Source organism: Narcine bancroftii, chromosome 1 (assembly GCF_036971445.1).
Source record: "Narcine bancroftii isolate sNarBan1 chromosome 1, sNarBan1.hap1, whole genome shotgun sequence".
NCBI lineage: Eukaryota > Metazoa > Chordata > Chondrichthyes > Torpediniformes > Narcinidae > Narcine > Narcine bancroftii.
In genome coordinates, this window is record NC_091469.1 from 379,863,784 (window position 1) to 379,883,357 (window position 19,574).

At 41.5% G+C, this 19,574-nt stretch overlaps 2 protein-coding genes across 8 annotated transcripts in view; one reads left to right on the top strand and one right to left on the bottom strand.

The window, feature by feature from the left end:
* The window catches only part of LOC138751310 (Y+L amino acid transporter 2-like), a 142,137-nt gene extending 126,911 nt beyond the window's left edge, over positions 1-15,226 (bottom strand). Inside the window, exon 1 of the mRNA XM_069913444.1 lies at positions 15,198-15,226. The gene's annotated coding sequence lies outside the window, so the exon portion shown is untranslated. The remainder of the gene's footprint in view (positions 1-15,197) is intronic.
* Positions 15,227-15,553: 327 nt separating this feature from the next.
* The window catches only part of LOC138751311 (F-actin-uncapping protein LRRC16A-like), a 378,511-nt gene continuing 374,490 nt past the window's right edge, over positions 15,554-19,574 (top strand). For 3 of the 7 annotated variants that reach the window (XM_069913446.1, XM_069913453.1, XM_069913448.1), the window contains exons 1-2: positions 15,554-15,958; positions 16,402-16,499. In XM_069913446.1, coding sequence (XP_069769547.1) covers positions 15,919-15,958; positions 16,402-16,499 — 138 coding nt within the window. In that variant the 5' untranslated portion in view covers positions 15,554-15,918. Of the gene's footprint in view, positions 15,959-16,401; positions 16,500-16,805; positions 16,911-19,574 lie in introns of those variants that run through there. The other 4 variants (XM_069913451.1, XM_069913449.1, XM_069913450.1 and 1 more) reach the window with 2 other exon arrangements.

The window sequence follows — 19,574 nt, forward strand, 5'->3', positions numbered from 1 at the left end:
TTCCCACAGCAACCTGGGGTGCATAGCATCCAGCCCTGTGGACTTATCAATCTTAATGTTTTTAAGAAGATTCAACACTTCCTCTTCCTGAATCTCAGCGCTGTCCAGCACACAGGCCTGCCTGTTCTATTCCGACCTCACCCTGATCAAGGTCCGTTTCCCTGTGAACACTGAAACAAAGTATTCATTTAGAACCTCCCCAACCTTCTCCACCTTCAGGCACATGTTGCTTCCTTTATCCTTAGTGACCCCACCTTCATGCTCGTCATCCTTCTGTTCTTTGCTTATGCAGAGAATGCCTTGGAGTCCTTGAACACCAAGGACTAAGTCCCTTGTTAAGCTCTTTCCTGGCTATAATATACTTCTCATGTTTCCTTTCAGTTTCCTGCTTCCTATATCTAACATATGCTTCCTTCTTCCTCTTGACTAGTTGCCTCAGCTGTTTGTCAACCACTGTTCCCTTTCCCAACCATCTTTTCCCTGTCCTCTCCTGAACCCAACACAAGTGGTCCCTAAACTTTCCCCACATTAGTTCTGTGCTTTCACACTTGAACATCAGTTTCCAATTTACCCTTGCTACTTCCTGCCTCATCCCTTCATAATTAGCCCTTCCCCAGTTAAACACTGTCCCATTTTGTCTTCTTTTGTCCCTATCCATAGCAATTCTAAATCTCAGGTTCATGGTTATTCTCACCAAAATGCTCCCCCACCGAGAGGTCTGCCACCTGACCAAGTTCATTACCCAGAATTAGATCTGATAATGGCCTCTCCTCTCGTCAGCCGGTCCACAAACTGTGTCGGAAGTCCTTCCTGAACACACCTGATAAATTCAGCCCCATCTATCCATCTTCCAGTCAGGAAGCGACAGTCAATATTAGGGAAGTTCAAGTCTCCGATAACAACAACCCTGTAATTCCTGCACTATTCCAAATTCTGGCTGCTTATCTGCTCCTTGGTGTCCTGAATGCTATTTGCGGGCCGATAGACTACTCCCAGTACAGTGATCCCTCCCTGAAGTCATTAGTGGCCGGAGTCCAAACTTGATTGACAGACGATGTGACTTCCAAATAAGTTCCAGATGGAGGACACGTGACCACCAGCAATACACACATCGCAGACAGGCAGGGAGGCCACATTTCCTCCACACACAACCCCCTGGCAGCTGGGAGGCAACATACCATCCGGGAGTCAAGATCTTATTTACAGAACCTCCTGTCTGTTCACCTACCAATGATTCCATATTCACCTCGTTCCTTTCTGAGTTGAAGGGCCAGGCTCTGTGGCAGAGATGTGACCACTATGACATATCTGGTAGATCATCTCCCCCAAAAACATCCAAAATGGTATACTTATTGTTCAGAAGAACAGGCACAGTCTGACAGCTTTGCCCTGTCTGCCTATTCCCCTTGCCTCACTGTCACCCAGCTACCTGCCTCCTGAGTTTTGGGTGTGATTATCTCCCTGAAGTTCCTGTCTACCACTGCTTCATCTTGCTTCAGCTCCAGTTCCCTAACTCTACATTTTGAGCATTCCACTGCCCTATCTGTTGTTCTTTGTTTAAATTCAAAGATCTTACCTGGCCTTACCTTACTGGAAACAAGCTTGTCTGAAGCCTCAAAATCCAACTCCAACACTGGGCGCTCTCTCAGCCACACCTCATGACCTTCCCTTCTTTTTATTTGTCACTGCCTTATCTGTAGCACTCACTCCCAACAATCACCATTCTTCTTAACACTTATATTGTCCTCTGATCCCTTTTTAAATACAAAAGCTGGTTCCTAACACTCACTATTCTCCCGAGTTCCTCGCTCCTTCTCTTACAGTGACAGTCCTGAAACTACAAAGAACTTCATCACCACAGTGCAGAGACCTCATCCTAAATAGTCAATATTCAAGAATGAATATTGTACATGGTAGGAACATTTGGAAAGGGAGGAAATCAAACATGCATGATATCTCCTGACCTTCCACATGAAGATGTGGTGGGGGGAGCTAATCATGATTGAAGAGTGGATTGGATTGGTATCGAATTCTGAAGGGAAAGATGGATGAATAGTGAGGTTAACAGAAACTTGGAGAATGGAGATGGTCCTTACTAAAGTAGGGTATGGGCAGGTACAGTCGATGCAGCTGTCAGAATCTCCGTGCTTAAGCTAGCCACTGGTCAACAGTTCATTCCCAAAAGGCAGAAAAGTAAAACAAGGAAGAAATGAAATGTTAATCCTTCAGATCACTTAGAAGGGACAGAAAAAACTGGAAAACTGTCAATAAGATTGATGATATTTCTCCAGTTTGGTATGAGAACAAGAAATTGTCATTGATGTACAGGTAAAGAATAAAGCAGGGAGCAAGAACAAGGAATGTTCCACATTTCCCTCAAAAGGGGAGACAAAACTATGGGGGCTACTGAACTTCCACCAAACATAGTTGGATCCATTTAAAGATGACATTTACAGTGTAAAGTAACAGAAGGATTCAACCAGAAGCTTGAGAATGGCCAATGCAGGCAGAGGGCAGGTGCTCTGCAAAGTGACCACCTATTCTATGCTTGGTCTCACCAGTGTAGAGGAGGCCACATTCTGAGCTCCAAATGCAGTAGATGCTGTGGGGAGCAGGTGCAGGCGAACCTCTGCCACACCTGGAAGGGCTGTTTAAGTCTCTGGATGGTGTCGGAGGAGGAGGTGAAGGAATAAGTAGTGCACCTCCATGGATGAAAGGAAAGGTGCTAGGTGATGGAGATGGGTGGGTGTGTGGGTTGGAAGGGATAAAGCAGACCAGGCAATCCTGAAGAGGGCAGTCCCTGTGGAAAGCATAAAGGGTGGGGTGGGGTGCAGGGAATGGGAAAATGTGACCGGCAGTGGGATCATGTTAGAGCTGATGGAAAGGGCAGAGCATCATGAGGATGTGGAGATAAATGGGATGAAAGGCAAGGACCAAGGGAACTAGCACGCTTCTGTCTGGGGGCAGGGAAATTAATGTTAGGGGTGTTGCCCTTCCATAGACACACTTACCCATCCACTTAGCATTATTCTTCTTTTCTTCATTTTACCCCTCCCTGGATCCATCTGCCCATCATTCCCTCCTCATATGGTTTCATCTAGTATCTACCAGCTTCGATCCACATCCACATTCTTCCCTCTGCAACCATACCTGTTCCCTCTCAGACGAACCATCAGAACTGACCAGTAACCTTTCATCCAACTATTACATTTTATACATATTACTAATTAAGAGAGAAACAGGTTTAATACTGCAGACCTTGCTGTTAATGAAATTCAAAGCATATATGCTGTTCCCTCAACAATGGGATTAACTATTTTATCAAACAAGGGAAAAACCAGACTGGACGAGATTAGAATTAGATAAAATAGGGGAAAAGATACCTGAACACATATTATATAAATGGGACGAAAAATTGGTACAACATAGAACTTCTCCAGTATTACACCATCTCCTCAATATTTGGAAAAAGATTCATGTAGAAAGAAATAAAACAAATTATCAATTACCAAAACTAATATTGACGCAAAATAAGCTACTCCCTTTTACAATAGACAACCTTTCCTTTAGAAAATGTGGAAAAAAAAGGGATTAAAAGAATAGAAAATTGTTTTTCAGGAAGTAGATTCTTATCCTTTGAACAAATGAGAGATAAGTACAATATAACTGGAGATACAGCGCTGGCATATTACCAACTGAGATCCTACTTGAAAGATAAATTAGGAAGCAATTTGAGTTTACCAGAGGGAAGTAACCTTGAATATGTGATTACAGATACAATGTTAATCAAAAGATTTATAACAAATATGTATATTAAACTGCAAGAAAAGGAGAATGAGGAAACAAATGGTAAAACTAAACAAAAATGGGAACAAGATTTAAATATAAAGATAAAAAAGGAAACATGGGAGAAATTATGTTCTGGAACGATGAGAAATACAATAAATACGAGGCTACGTATGATACAATATAATTGGTTACATAGACTATACATTACACCGTAAAAGTTAAATAAATGGGACCCAACAGTATCTGATAGATGTTTTCGATGTAAAAAAGAAAGGGGAACAACAATTCATGCAATCTGGACATGTGAGAAAGTAGAAAAATTTTGGGATGATCTCAATCAGATATTAAATAAAATAACAGAAAACAATATACCAAAGAATCCAGAGATCTTTCTCCTAAGTAACATAAAAAATAAAGAATTTGGAATTGACTTGGAGGATGCACAAAAAAGATTTGTTAAGATAGCCCTAGCCGTAGCAAAAAAATGTATTATGTCAACCTGGAAATTGGAAGATAATTTGAAAATACAACAATGGTATATAGAAATGAATAAATGTATTCCATTAGAAAAAATAACATATAGTTTAAGAAATAATATTGAAATATTCGAACAAGTATAGGAGCCTTACATTAAATACAATAGCGAAAACCTACCGGGAACAAACATTACCTAAGTTGATGGAAGGAGAAGAGAAGAAAAGAATGGACTTAGTAGAATTTCTGGTGTATTTTTGTTGAATGACAACATTGTCTGACTGGCTTAATGCAACCTAGATTGTATACCTAAAATGGATGGGGGGAGGGGTGGGGGGGTGGCTTGGGAGGAGGGAGGGGGGGGGAGAAAAAGTCACTGTATATGTGTGAAAAAGAAAAAGTGTATATCATGGTTAACGTGATTTATGGTGTGAAAAATAAAAAAATTTAAAAAAAAAACAAAAAAAAACAAAAAAAAATGGGATTAACTACAAACTGTACAATGGGATTAAAAAAAGGCATATATTAAAACATCACTGTTTAAAGGCATAATTCCAACCAGGCAAAATCAAACTTGAAACGGTCAGTTCAAAAATGTATGGTTTCAGAATGATTGCTCTGACTTCAACGAAAATTCCATTCATATGAAGACTAAAATAATTTTAAGGCAGTCCAGATTTTACTGCCAAAACAGCTGGATATTTAAAGTGCATATTGTTTGATAACTTGTGATAAGAAAGAAATTGTTAAGATTATAAATCACCACCAGGTGATTCTCTGTGTAGAGAATCTAGGATGAGGGAGCACAGTTTCAGGTAAGTTTAAATCCTATCCACCTTGACTAAATTCTCTCTAGTTCACCTCACTTCTGAATGCTACCATTAAATCTGGTGAGATAACTTCTAGGTGTGCATTCCAGACCTTAAAATATGGGTTTTTTTCTGGTGTCATTTTAGGTTCTTTCACCAATGATCTTGAGGTCCTTTGGCTCCACTATATATTGGAGCAGTTTCTCTATATCTACCCTGTCTTCATGATTTTAAATACCTCGACTGATCCTCTTGCAACCTCCATTCTTCCAAAGAGAACACCCTAGTTTCTTCAATCTCATCTGCCACTCAGGAATCTCAGTATTTCAGTAAATCTCTTGTCTCCACTCCCTCAACCTTGTTTTGAAATATTGGATAAATACTCCAGTGTTAGCCAAAGCAGAGTTTAATACAGGTTCATTATGACTTCCTTGCTCTTGTACTCCATGCCTCTATTTGTAAAGTCCAAAATGCTGCATTTCCCTTCAGTTGTGTTCTCAGCCTGCCTTGTGGCTTTCAATTAATTTGTGTAACCCTGTTCAGGATTGTGGCTCCATCCTAATGAGAGAATAGGATCCTAATGATAGCATCACACAAGTTAAGTTAGCTATGTAATGGGATACAAACTACTTCATAACGAAAATAATAATGTGGAGAATGGGCAGTTACAATGAACAGACATGGTCTGGAGAAATTGGAATCAAAATTTAGCAGGCAAACCTGCAATTAAATAATGGAAGGACTTTAAAGAGAAAAGATTTCAGCTACAATCTAGAACACAAGAAGATAGGAGTAGGTCACCTGCACCTTCAATCCTACTTCATCACTCAACATCATGTTGGTCCTTTCAGTAGCTAATCCCCATTGCCCTCAATACCTCTATCTTTCAAAAATGTATTTGTCTCTCATCTTAAATACTTCTTGATGGTGACTAACATTAACCACACGAGACAGAATGCAAGTTAAACGCTAGTTTTAACAGACTAATATATACAGCTAGGTCTTGCCTCCGTGCAAGCCTCAGTCAGAATGGAGGAGCATGAGCTCCGATCAACTTTATATACAAGGTCATCAGGTGGTGGCCCCTGGTGACCCAGTGGTGTAATAGCATATTATCACACTTCTAAACAGCTCTCATCAGGCAGAAGGGCAGGGAAGCTCAAGTGAGATCTCAATGGATGGCAAAATAGATGATGAGCAAAACAAAGCAGAATTAAAAAAAGTACATGTAAGATAGCACAGTGATGTGTGGGCAATTGCACCTGGAGTGATCTTGAATGATAGAATTTTGATAGAGCCGATTGGAATATGGTGAGAATAACAGTGGTACAAATATTAATGGAAACCTGGTGGTCTGTATGCTGAACATTCTGTTTCCATGCTATGAGATTTAGTAACTTTACAAAATACTGGTTTATTAACACTTGCAATACCTGCAGCCAAACAAAGAAAGCCAAACAGGCAGATTGGAAGGAGCATCTGAAAAGAATGTAGAGAGATGGAGAGAGAAAATACCAGAGGTTGTGATCTCAGCAGCTGAACCAACACTCGTCAATAATGCAGGTATTAAATGAGCAAAGAAACAGAGATATTTCAAAGAGTTATTGAGCTGGAGGAGATTGTAGAGATTGGATTTGAAAACAAAATAATTTTTTTTAAATTGTAAAAATCATGGCTTTACTTAACCAGCAGCACCTGATCATTTAGCAAGGACATAAACAACATTGTCAACCTCTCAAAGAAGAATAAAATAATATATGAATTACTAACCAAATCTCAATGTCAGTGCACTGTTCACTTTCATGTCAGTGAATTATTTATACTTTTGCTGGAATATGAAACAATTCCCCAATACTGTTTGAAGAGAAGAATGCTTTTCTCTTTCAGTGACCTGAGCAACACATGAAATGAAAGAACATTTATCTTTCAGGGGAACATAGGATAAAAGCAGGGAAGCAATGCTGAACTTTTACAAAGTAGCAACCTGACCTTAGCTGGAGTATTTTATTCATTTCTCATTCCCACATCAGAGGAAAGATGCAAAGGGAAAAGATGGGGTCTAGAGAAGATTTACAAGAATCACACCTTGGATAAATGTGAAGAGGAAGCTGAAATTTATAAATTTAAATTTAGAAATACAGCACAGGTAATAGGCCCTCAAGCCCACTCTGGCCAAATACACCCATGTGACCCAATTAGCCTTCTAACCCTGTGTGTCTTTGGAACATGGGAGGAAACTGGATCACTGGGAGGAAACCCACATAGACTCTGCGAGAACATATAAACTCCTTATAGACCGTGCATGATTCGAACTTGGGTCACTGGCACTGCAATAGCATTGCGCTAACCGCTACACTAATACAGGTACTCCTCAACTTACGACCATAATTTGGACCAAAGGATCGGTCGTATCTCAGAATGGACGCATGTCAGAATTGCGTATTTACCTTGTTAATCCTCACCCCAGCATCCGCAGGCTGGGCATGGCCATCTTTGTTCCTGTGTGCATTCGCAAATCTTTGGTTGGTGCAAGTGCAGTGGTTTCACATATTGGAGTTCATTTGGCACATGTGTGAGAGTTACTCACCCTAACAATAGGAAATTTATGTTCTTAACTCTCGTGGATGAGCCAACCGAAGACTTGTGCATGAGCACAGTAATCAAGATGGCCACGCCCAGCCTATGGAACCCAGGACACCGACTAATAAGGTAAGTAGATACATTTTGGCTCTTAAATGCCCGGTATCCCTTTTATAGTTTGTTAAATACAACACAAACCATGTAAAGTTTATATTTTTCTTTATATTTTTTTAAACAAATTTTCAGTCGAAGGTGTGGATGGACCTAAGTCGCATAGGTCGCAAGTTGGGGAGTACCTGTACAAACAAAGAGGGGGTCTGATCAAAATAGTTAGTGGGATGTTTTTGCTTTTGGTGGAGAGATCAAAAATGAGACATTACAGAGTAAAATAAAAGAGAAGATACTTATGATTGACATAAAGAAAAACCTTCAGAACAAAGGGTTTCAATGAAGGGTTTTGGCTCACCCTTGTTCTCCCATCAATGCTGCTTGATCTTCTAAGATTGTGTTTAGCTTCCTTCAGAGCCTGTGGTTGGAATTTGGGATGTTTACTCTGCAGCTGTGCTGGAGGTAGGAATAGGATTCACTGTGGCCCTCGTGTATAACTGGAGAAAAGTTTGGGAGGTTATTGAGAATGCATCGGTGAATCGAAGTTGGTAAAGAGCATGCATGGACATCAATGGGAGATAACCAATCAGTAAGTTATTTGGCCCATTGTACTCAGTAAGACTTTATGTTGGTCTTTTATTTCAGCATCATTTCCCCATTAACTTTCATTCCTTACACATCTAAAAGTCTAACTATTTTTAAAAATCACTGAAGCCTATCATTTGTCCATTCATTTGTTTCAGGGTCCTGGTCATGTGCAAATTGCCTAAATGCAGTTACCTGAAAAGTGTCAGACTTTACTACAAAAGATAAATCGATTCTCAAACTATTTTGAACATGAAGTAGCTATAATAAAATACAAGATACGCAAATTCCCATTTTTTAATATAAATATTATCTTGCATTCTTCATTTCTTTTTAAAAGTATTTTTATTTGGTTTAATTCTTCTTAAACATTATTACTGGAAAATATTACTGCTTGATGGATTTTTCGGAAGACGAATGGCTCTTCTACTTGGTTACAATAACAAGTCAGGCTATATGAAAGGAGCTAAATACAAATTCAAATACTCCACATTTTTAGACCATGCTCTTTGATAAATCTTTTGGATGAAAACAGAAAAGGAATGTTGAACAGACACAAATGTTATCACTGATTTTGATTACACCAGCAAAACCTGATCCGTGAACTCAGTACATCATGAGAATGCAAGGCAGAATTTGAAATGGCAATGTCATTGCGATGAAGAATGTTGAAAAATGTATCCCCACTTTCACACAGTTGAATGCAACTTTTTTTTTAAAAAAAGCAGCAAAATACCTCAATATACAAACAAACCATTTAATTGACAAAGCATTATATCTTTTCTTGGCAATGGCATGAAAATACATCACCAATGTGATCATGTTTACTGCTCAAACAAGTATTTTGAGTCACTGACTGGCAGTAGTGACTAGTGAGCATAAAAGAAGCATGATTACATGACATGATGGCACCAGGTATTTTATAACATCTCTAAAAAGAGCTCACAGACACAATTCAATGATTATCGTCAATAGTATAGCACGTTAATTTCAATGCCTAAGATATGAAGGTCATTGTGGAATATATTGTTCTAAGGACAAGCCACAGATTCTAGTCTTCCACTCTGACAGCATCAGAGGCCAGATTGAGCCCAGGACACTGGAGTAATGAAGGAGCAGTTTGACTAGCTGTGCCAATGAAAGGGCTGCCCCACAGGTGCACACCTGTGTGGAGCCACTGCCTCACCGTTCCAGGGACCTGGGTTCAATGCTGATTTCTGGTGCTGACCAGGTGGAGTTGGCACATTATCCTTGTGACCCTGTGGGTTTCTCCCAGGTTCTCTGTTTTCCTCCCACATCCCAAAGATAAGCAGGTTGGTGGAATAATTGGGCACTGTAAATGATCTCTGGTTGTAGAATATGGGTGGACGAGGGGGGAGATGTTTGAAAGTTGGGTGAATAAAATGGGCGGGGGTAGGACGAGGGTAAAAATAAATGCCTAAACATTAGCAGGAGCACAGTGTCTATGTGCTGCATCTGAGTAATGAGAGTTTATTGTTAAACACATAAGTAAAGCATTCAGATACTGTATAGAAATTAGATTACCACAATATGCCAAAACAGAAAAACAGATAATAAATATAAAAGGATCGGTAGATAAATAGTTACAGTGGAGTTATTGAAAGTAAACAAAGTGAATAATCAATTGGGCAAGCATATATTTCAGTGGTCCTGGAGTTGTTCACAGTTAGGGTAGGACTGCAAGGTTCAGGTGCCTGATAGTTGTTGGATAAAAATAATTCTTGAACCTAGAGCTGGTGCACTTTATGCTTGAAGGTAGCAGAGAGAAGATGTGGTGACCAGGGTGATGGGGATCTTTCATGATGTTGACTCCCTTCTGAAGACAGCTCCTCGCATAGCCATCTTCAATGGATGGGAGATTGGCGTTCATGCTGGACTTGGCTCAGTGTGTTGCATTCCTGGGCAGTAGGGTTACCAAACCAGCCTGTGATGCATCCTGTCAGTATACTTTCCACAGTGCACCTGTAGGGGGTTCATTAGAGAATTTGACAACATTGCAAATCTGTTCAAAGTCTTCAGAAAGCCCTGGTGTTGATCTGCTTTCTTCACAGTTGCTTTGATGGGCTGTTTCCAGAAGCAGTCCTCTGCTATCTCAACAGTGAAGACAGGCGTGTGGTCCCTCAGCCTGCCTAACTACAATCCACAATAATTTTTGTGGTATTGAATGCAAGATTTTTCTGGTACCACCCAACCTGATTCTTGATCTCTTTCCTATATTCTGCCTGATTAGATCTGGGGAACTGAACACATAGTTTTGAGGTGCCCCTTGTGTTGATGATCAGTGAAGAGGAGGTGGTGTTTTCACTCTGCACTGATTAGAGTCTGCTGATGAGGAAATCAAGAATCCATTTGCAAAGAGTCCCAACTCCCTGAATTTCATGATGTTTTGCTGGTATGATGTTGATAAAAGCCAAGCTGTAGTCAACGAACAATATCCTGGTGCAAGTGATTTTGCGGTCATGTTCTAATGGAGAGAGGAGGGCCGGTGAGATGGCATCTGCCATTGACCTGTTATGCTGATAGGTATATTGAAGTCATCTAGGTTCCTCCTGAGAAAGGAATTGATCTGCTCCATAAGCAACCTCCCAAAACTCTTCATCGCTGGATGACAGTCACTGCAGCAAGTCACCTTGGTTTTCTTGGACACCAGAATGATGATGTCCTTTAAAGCAAGCAGGAATCTTAGGCCATAGCAAGAATTTGAAAATATCCAGAAAACCTCCAGACAGTTGGCTCACATAGACTGTAAGAGTGTGACCAGTTTCACCGTCTGGACTGGACACTTTCCGAGGATTCACCTTCCAGAAGGTTCTTTTCATGTCAGCCTCAGAAACCAAAGCCATGGTTTCACCGGGAAGCTGTGGAGGGGTTGTGACTATGCACTATTGTTTTCCCTTTTGGATTGAACAAAAGAGGCACTGAGCTTGTAAGAAAGAGATGCTTTGCAGTTAATGAGATGACCTTGTTTTGCCTCAAAGGATGAGATGGCGTGGCAGCCCTGACACAGCCGCTGAGCATCTGTTTGGTTCAAAATTGTCTTTTTGTATTGGTAGTGGCCCTCCAGAGGGTGTAGCTGGATGTTCTGTACGCCTCTTAATCACCTGATCTGAACGCCATTGGCCTGATCTTCATCAGGATATTGATTTCTTGGTTCACCTATGGTTTCAGGTTAAGATACACTCAGATCGTCTGAGCAGGAACATAGTCGTTCATGCTTTTTCTAGTAAAGTCAGTAACAATAGCATATTCACACACACACAAATTTTTTTCCTGATTGACCATGGTCATATCTTTCTGCTAGTCATTTTGCCTCTCCCAGGAGATTGCTTGATTGGTAGCAATTGGGAATTATTGAGTCATATTGCCCAGTAAATGACCAAATCTTCCTGCAAACAGGGTTTTATAGCATATAATGAGGAAAGGTTAACAAGTGGTCTTCCAGTCAAGATATCCACCTGGGAAGCAGTGACAACATAATGAACATTACAGATTCAAAGCCTGCATCTTCAATTTAAATAAGAGAAATGACAATAGTATGAGGGTGGAGGTATTAAATAGCAGATTCGATGAGAAGCTTATAAGACAGTGGATGAGCAACGGCAGGTATTTAAACATCTGGTTGACAATGCTCAGCAAAAAAAAATCCTAACTAGAAAGAGGGATTCCACGAGGAAGAGGAATCATCAAGAGTTAGCATGGGAGGTCAGGGATGATCTTAAAATAGACATTTAGGCATGCCAAATACCAAAGCCTAGTGAGAAACCAAGGTTTAGGATTTTTTTCAGGAACCAGATCAAAAGAAAAAAGACAATTCTGAAAGGAGGAAATTGATTTTGATGAAAAAAATGCATCAAAATATGAAAATATAAAAGTGGAGAGTGGCTAAGATTTATGAAACACCAGAAATGTAGATGTAACATTAGTGTAAGACCTCATGAGAACAAGGCTGGGGAATTAATATCAAGAAACAAGGGAAGGTCAGATATGTTAAACTATATTTTTTGCAGTCCTCACCATGGAGGACACAGCAAATATCCTAATTGGGTAGTCTCAAATTGGATGGAAGATCTAGTGGAAATCCCAATCACAAATTCAAAGGGATATATGGCAGTTAATGGTTATATGGTTAAGTCTGCAGAGCCTGAGGTCCTACTCCCATTTATTGAAAGGAAGTGGTTGCAGAGATAGTGGACACATTGGTTGATGTTTTCCAATGCTCACTATATTCCGGGAGGGTATTAGTGGATTGAGAAACAACAAATGTGACTTCTTTGTTCAAGAAGGGCGGATGACAAAAGTAGGAAACTATAAACCAGTTAGTTTAATATATATTGTTGGCATGAGATGGCATCAATAATCAAAGAAGAAATGGCGAATCATTTAGGGAATTCTTACATAATCAATTCAACATTGTTTCATGAAAAGGCAAATCATATTTTAGAAATTTGCTCGAGTTCTTATCACATGTAACAATAGAGAAGATGAAGAGGAATCTATAGAAATGGTGTATTTTGATTTCCAAAAGCCAACAGACAATGTGCCATACAAGAAGCTGGTGCCCGAGTTAAGAGCTCATCTTCTTTCTTTGGCTTGGCTTCGCGGACAAAGATCTATGGAGGGGTAATGTCCACGTCAGCTGCAGGCTCGTTGGTGGCTGACAAGTCCGATGCGGGACAGGCAGGCACGGTTGCAGCGGTTGCAAGGGAAAATTGGTGGGTTGGGGTTGGGTCCTTTGTCTTTTGTCATAAATATGTCAGCACGGATTGAAAATTCATTGCCACGTTGAAATCAAAGAATTGGAAAAGATTAGTCTTTTTCAGGTTAGAAGGGTGTGGAGTATGCCAGGAATGAGCTTTTGGGTCTCAATTATTTATTAATGATATTAATGGCCTAAAGGTAGAGCGTTAGGTATCCAAGTTTTCCAGTAACATGAAAAAAAGTAGAAAGCAAGTTTTGAGAAGGACATTGTGACAATGCAATGGGATATAGATCGAATGTGTAAGCAGGTGAAAACTGGGCAAACACTTTAACGTGGGAGATGGTGAGGTCACAGTTGAGTAAAGGAATCAAAAGGCAGATTATCATCTGTAAGTGAGCAAAGTACCCAGCGTCTGGCTTTTCTATTGTGTGACTCACAGGAAGATGCATGCAGTTAAGAGCCAAACTGCATATCAATCTTTCATTGCAAAAGAATCAGTTTAGAAATAGGGAAGATTTGTTACGAATATACTGGGTGTTGGTGAGGCCATAACTGGAGCATTTGGCCCCTTACCCAAGAAAGGATATGGTAGTTTTGGATGCAGTCTAATTGTTGGGATGGAAAGATTGTCCTATCAAGAGAAGCTAAACATATTGGGTCTGTATCCTGTGGTGTTTAGAAGAATGAGAGGTTATTTTATTGATATGTACAAGATCTGAGAGAGGCATGATAGGGCAAAATCATTTTCACTAGTGGGAGAGACTCAAATGAGATTACAAAACAAGGAGTTAGATACATCGAAATTACTTCTCAGGATGTATGATTAATCTCTGGAATCCCTGCCCCAGAGAGTTGAAGGGACCAGATTATAAGACATACTTAAAGAGGAGGTGGTTACATTTTTGAAAGATTACGAGATTGAGGGCAATGAAGACCTGGCACAAAGGATAAGGATGACCAAGGTCGTCAGCAGATCAGCCATGATCATGTTGATGGGGGGGGGGGGGGAGGGGGAGGGGGAGGAGGGGGAGGGGGAGGAGGGGGAGGGGGAGGAGGGGGAGGGGGGGAGCCTGAAGGGCCAGGTTCTCTGGCTCCTATTTCTCTTGCATAATTGAGTTAACAACCTGCATTTTCCTCTTTTATTTTCAAGCACCTAAACTCTTTAAAATTTCCATCCAACATTATCCTGGTTTAATCACATCGGTAATAACTTGAGATAACTAGTCTCCAAAGCCATAAAATATCAATTTCTGTAAATGTCTGGAATATTTGTTGGTAAGGACTAGTCAAATGAATCAAGTGTCTAAGTGGTGTCTCACCATTAACAAGTTCCAGAGCCAAAGAATCCTTGAATAAAAGACAAATACTAATCAGAAGGCCCTGAACACCCTGTGTCAAAGCGGATTTTAAAAAGCATAGGAAACTAACAGATTCTCCCTGAGCTGCTGTTTGGGGGAGTTGATTTCTTTGCATACCTTTCAGATCTTCATGACTGGTTTGGCTCCTGGGCACCTGTTGCAGGATATTTCATTGCATTATCTCTTGTCCCACACTCTCAATGCTTGATCACACCTTATTAGAAAGTGGGTGGTCTTTTCATAACTCGATTGGATTACCTCTGTCAAAAAACCCACCATGACAAATAAACAGATATTTTGAAATTAATATCTCTCCATGGCCTCATGCACTGCCAGACTGAGACCACCTGCAACTTGGAGGAACAACACCTCATATTCTGTCTTGGCACCCTCTAACCAGATGGCACTAGCCTCGACCTCCGGTTCTGATAGCCTTCCCTCTGCATTCCCAATCAATCTCAGCTTTTCTCCCCTGTCCTCCTACTATCACCATTTGTCTGTGCTTTTGTTTTCTCCTGCCCCTTCTTCCTTCTCTCCCAGCCATTTTATTCAGACCCCGACCTGCTTTTTGTTCACAACTTGAAAAGGTTTCAGGACAGAAACGTGGTTATACATCCTTCCCTCCTATGTACACTGCTTGACCCGCTGAGTTCTTCCAGCACTTTATTTAAAAACGAATTGGACCAGTTTCTTCTCTCTCTCTGATATTCTCCAGTGTGGATTTTAAAACTGTCTGCAATTCAAGGAGGATTGATAACGTTATATGGATTTTACCTTCCTGTCCTGTTGGTGCACACAGAAAATATTTGCAAACACTTGCTCGAGCGTTGGATGTTACTTTCTATTTAAAAAAAACCGTCCCTACTTCTGTCAGAACGTTGAACTTTGCAATATGTTCAGTAGTTTTAAACTTAACAATGACAATTCCATTAACTTTGGTTTAAAACAAAATCTCCACTGAAGGTACCTTCACACACAGTGATGAATAAATATTGCCTCATTTTGTTTCGGACCGAAAAGATATTGTTGCTGCAGGAGCGCGGTTTCAGCAGGTGGCGGTGTGAGCCCTTTTTGGGGATGCGGGTTCCAGCAGATCCAGTGAGAGATTTGCGGCTGACGGTGGCCCCACGAAGGAGACGCCTCTTTGTATCAGTGAGTTGCGTGGGTTGGAGGGAGCCGGGGATTTCCGGCCGCTCGGATCTCGCCAACCGAGGGGGTGGAGTGTGCTGGTGTTCTGCCCTTGCGCCTGGATCTGCCCGCAGCCGGTGTGGACGGCGGAAAGATGCGAGCGAAGGATTGAGAGGTGGTGCGGGTTGACTGGCGAGCGGACGGGGAAGGAAGGAAAGGCGAGCGAGCCAGGGGAAAGGATACATTGTGGAACGCAGGCAGATTGCAACATCGGTGCGGGGCGACAATGTAACCCACCGAGCGCTCGCCCACAGCCTGCAGTTACCGGGCAACCTTGCACACCGGCTCCGCGACCCTCCCCGAAACCATGACCGAAGACGTTTCCGACGTCCCCAAGGAGCTCCTCGGTAAGGACAGGGATTTAACCCCCCCCCCCCCCCGGGTTTAAAGAGAGAGGGAGGGAGCAGGATGAATCTGGATGGGGATGCAGAGTACAATGGTACGGATTTTAATTTTGGTGGGCTGTGTTAAATACAAATAAGTTATTTTCTGTAGTTGTGTCAGAGGTTGGGGCACATTTGTTTATTCCTTTTTATGTGCCTGTGTTATATCAGCCCGCTCTCTCTTAAAAAAACCCCAGATATTTTATCTGTTTTAATGGGAGATGGTCCTGCATTCTATTTGTGTGTGTGTGTGTGTGTTGGGGGGGTGGGGGGGGAGTTCATTATGAATATTGTTATGCGTGGTGGTGGCTAACGCACTCGAGTTTATTTCGAACTGTAAACCATCAGGCCGAATGAAGGTTGCGACATCATGAAACGAGCGACTTTTTATTACTGATGTTTCACAGAAAGCGTCAGGGATGTTATTGGCAGGAAGGTTAAAATCTTCTTGAAGAAGAAGGTGAAACTGGAAATGAAAGGCGACAAGGTGGAAAATAAAGTTTTGGTGAGTAATTGACAATAACATCACAATCTAAGGCACTTAATGTTTCTTCCCGATAAAATATTGATTATTGAAATGTTGCGAACAGTCGGGCGCAGATCTAACCAGGCGCTAACGCCTGGGTGTTTGTTTTAATACAGTGATGAATATCCTTGCTTTGTGAAGGCGAGGCAAACGCATTTTTGAAAACTATCCGTGTGATTGACGTTGTAACGAAGCCCATGCTGCGCGGACGGATCGAGAGCGGCAAGGCAAGGGTTAAGTGTGTCAAAGCTCTGGGTCCATGAGAATGGGAGTCGGCCATTCAGCGCCTCGACTTCTCCAATGGACGGCCACTGTGCAGCCCCCTCGATTTCACTTTCTTTCATGCACCTGCTGGTGGAATTTGCTGTTCTGGTCCTGCATTCACTCCAGGTGACGATTGTAGAATATTGCAAGATTGTCACTTTATCATTTTAATTGGGTGCTCGACTATATGCTTTTTTAAAATAACATGTTGAATAGTGAAAACTTGCTGATGGATGAGGCCATTTAGCCCATTGAGCCTGGCAGTTCTTAATGCAATCCCCCGAAGACGATTCTCCTCCTTCGTTTCCTGTCGCTTATTGTCTCTGTCTGTCTCTCTCATGGCCACTGACACCTTCCTGGGATATTTCACTGTAAATGACCCCAACGACTAACGAACTTCTTGAGTGTGGAAGGAATCCAAAGCACTCAAGACAGGAAAGTGTAAAAAGTCTGTACAGACAGCACTGGAGATTTGAATTGTATCAGAGTTGCTGGACCTGTGAAAAAGCTGCATGACTCGTGAAGCGACTGTGATGTCAATTTGCCAGCATGTATTAGGAGAAGGTCGGTGTCCCTGCTATGAAATTGCTTAGCTAAAGGAGGTGCAAGGTGCTCCTTCTGTCCCATAGCCTACAGGCCACCCTTGGCAAGGTGTAGTACATATTTAGCCTCCCAATCAGGGTCATGTGAAGCCATGGATTGCAGATGGTGGATGGTTTTTACAAGCAGATTCTACAAATTGGAATTTAAGGGTGTAAAACTAAAAATGCTGGGCAGATTAATCTGCTGTTCAATAGTCAAGGGTTACCCATCCAGAATAGACACTGCAACTGAAGAAGGCCATGGGAAACCATTTCAGTATTTTTCCCTCCTATAATCATGAACTCAACATTGACTACGGTCTCAGCTCAAAATTGGAGCCTTCACCGAAGGAGAACAGGGGAGGCAACAACTACAATTTGGAGGGTCCGAGATCATGACAAATGGAGAGACATGATCACCTACACTGAACCTGAATGATAATGATTAGGAGAAATAACAAATGTAAAGTATAAGTTAGGAAATTCTAATTTATGAATAGAATAGAGAGAAGGAATTGCAAGAACAAGTAAAAGACATGTCGACTCCAGGACAGTCACTTTATGCATTTAATTCTTAAAAAAGGAAAAAAAAAGACCTGCCCCAGGAATTCTTCATATCACAAAATATAAGGCTATTGTTTCCACATGACTTGCAAATTATTTTTTAAACAACTATCTTAATTATATGGCTTGCTTGAGGTATCAAAGCTGCAAGTGAATCGAAATCAACTGCAGTGTTTTTCTTGAAATTATAATGGTTGGGTAAATGACTTTATATTGTCCATAATTTAATCAGAACCTGTCTTGATTTCCACACTGATTTTTGTAATTTAAGTGTACATCTTACCATCTCAGTGCCAACCTGACTGAGTCGACTGGTATCAATGGGAAATTGTGCAAAAAGAAACAACCTTGATCAGACTAGTCTCAGGACTTCTTCCAGTCACCATGAAGCTACACTTCATAACAATAACACTTAACTTGAAGTCCACTCTCAAAAAAATTAAGGTTTTGAAATTAATTAAGTATAATTCTGGCTGTTTTTCATAGCCAAAGTGATTTTAATCAGGAAAAATTGTATGCTGATCCTTGCGCTCTAGTGATAACAATGAGATAGACAACAGACTCGCCAAGGCAAATAGCGCCTTTGGAAGACTACACAAAAGAGTCTGGAAAAACAACCAACTGAAAAACCTCACAAAGATAAGCGTATACAGAGCCGTTGTCATACCCACACTCCTGTTCGGCTCCGAATCATGGGTCCTCTACCGGCACCACCTACGGCTCCTAGAACGCTTCCACCAGCGTTGTCTCCGCTCCATCCTCAACATCCATTGGAGCGCTCACACCCCTAACGTCGAGGTACTCGAGATGGCAGAGGTCGACAGCATCGAGTCCACGCTGCTGAAGATCCAGCTGCGCTGGATGGGTCACGTCTCCAGAATGGAGGACCATCGCCTTCCCAAGATCGTATTATATGGCGAGCTCTCCACTGGCCACCGTGACAGAGGTGCACCAAAGAAAAGGTACAAGGACTGCCTAAAGAAATCTCTTGGTGCCTGCCACATTGACCACCGCCAGTGGGCTGATAACGCCTCAAACCGTGCATCTTGGCGCCTCACAGTTTGGCGGGCAGCAGCCTCCTTTGAAGAAGACCGCAGAGCCCACCTCACTGACAAAAGGCAAAGGAGGAAAAACCCAACACCCAACCCCAACCAACCAATTTTCCCTTGCAACCGCTGCAATCGTGTCTGCCTGTCCCGCATCGGACTGGTCAGCCACAAACGAGCCTGCAGCTGACGTGGACTTTTTACCCCCTCCATAAATCTTCGTCCGCGAAGCCAAGCCAAAGAAGAAAAGAAGTGATAACAAAGCTTGTGGCAGATCTTTAACTTATAGTGACAACTTAGTTTTCCACTTCTGTGCAGAATGTAATTGCCCTGTCTTCAGTCGTTAGCAATTCTGTTGTGAAGACTTTGTGAACAAGTGCTTACATTTTATTTGTAGCCAGTTCAGCTGAAATTGAAACATGTGAGGAAACCTTTGGCTCTTTTGCCTTTCTCAGTCCAGCTTTCTGATGTCAAATGTTGAGCATCTTCAAAGATTGATTTTGTTGCTTTCTGCAAATTCCAAGTTTAATTACAGAGCGCTTACAAAATGTCAGTTTATATTTGTTCCTTGACAATGACAACTAATTTAAAAGCCTGAA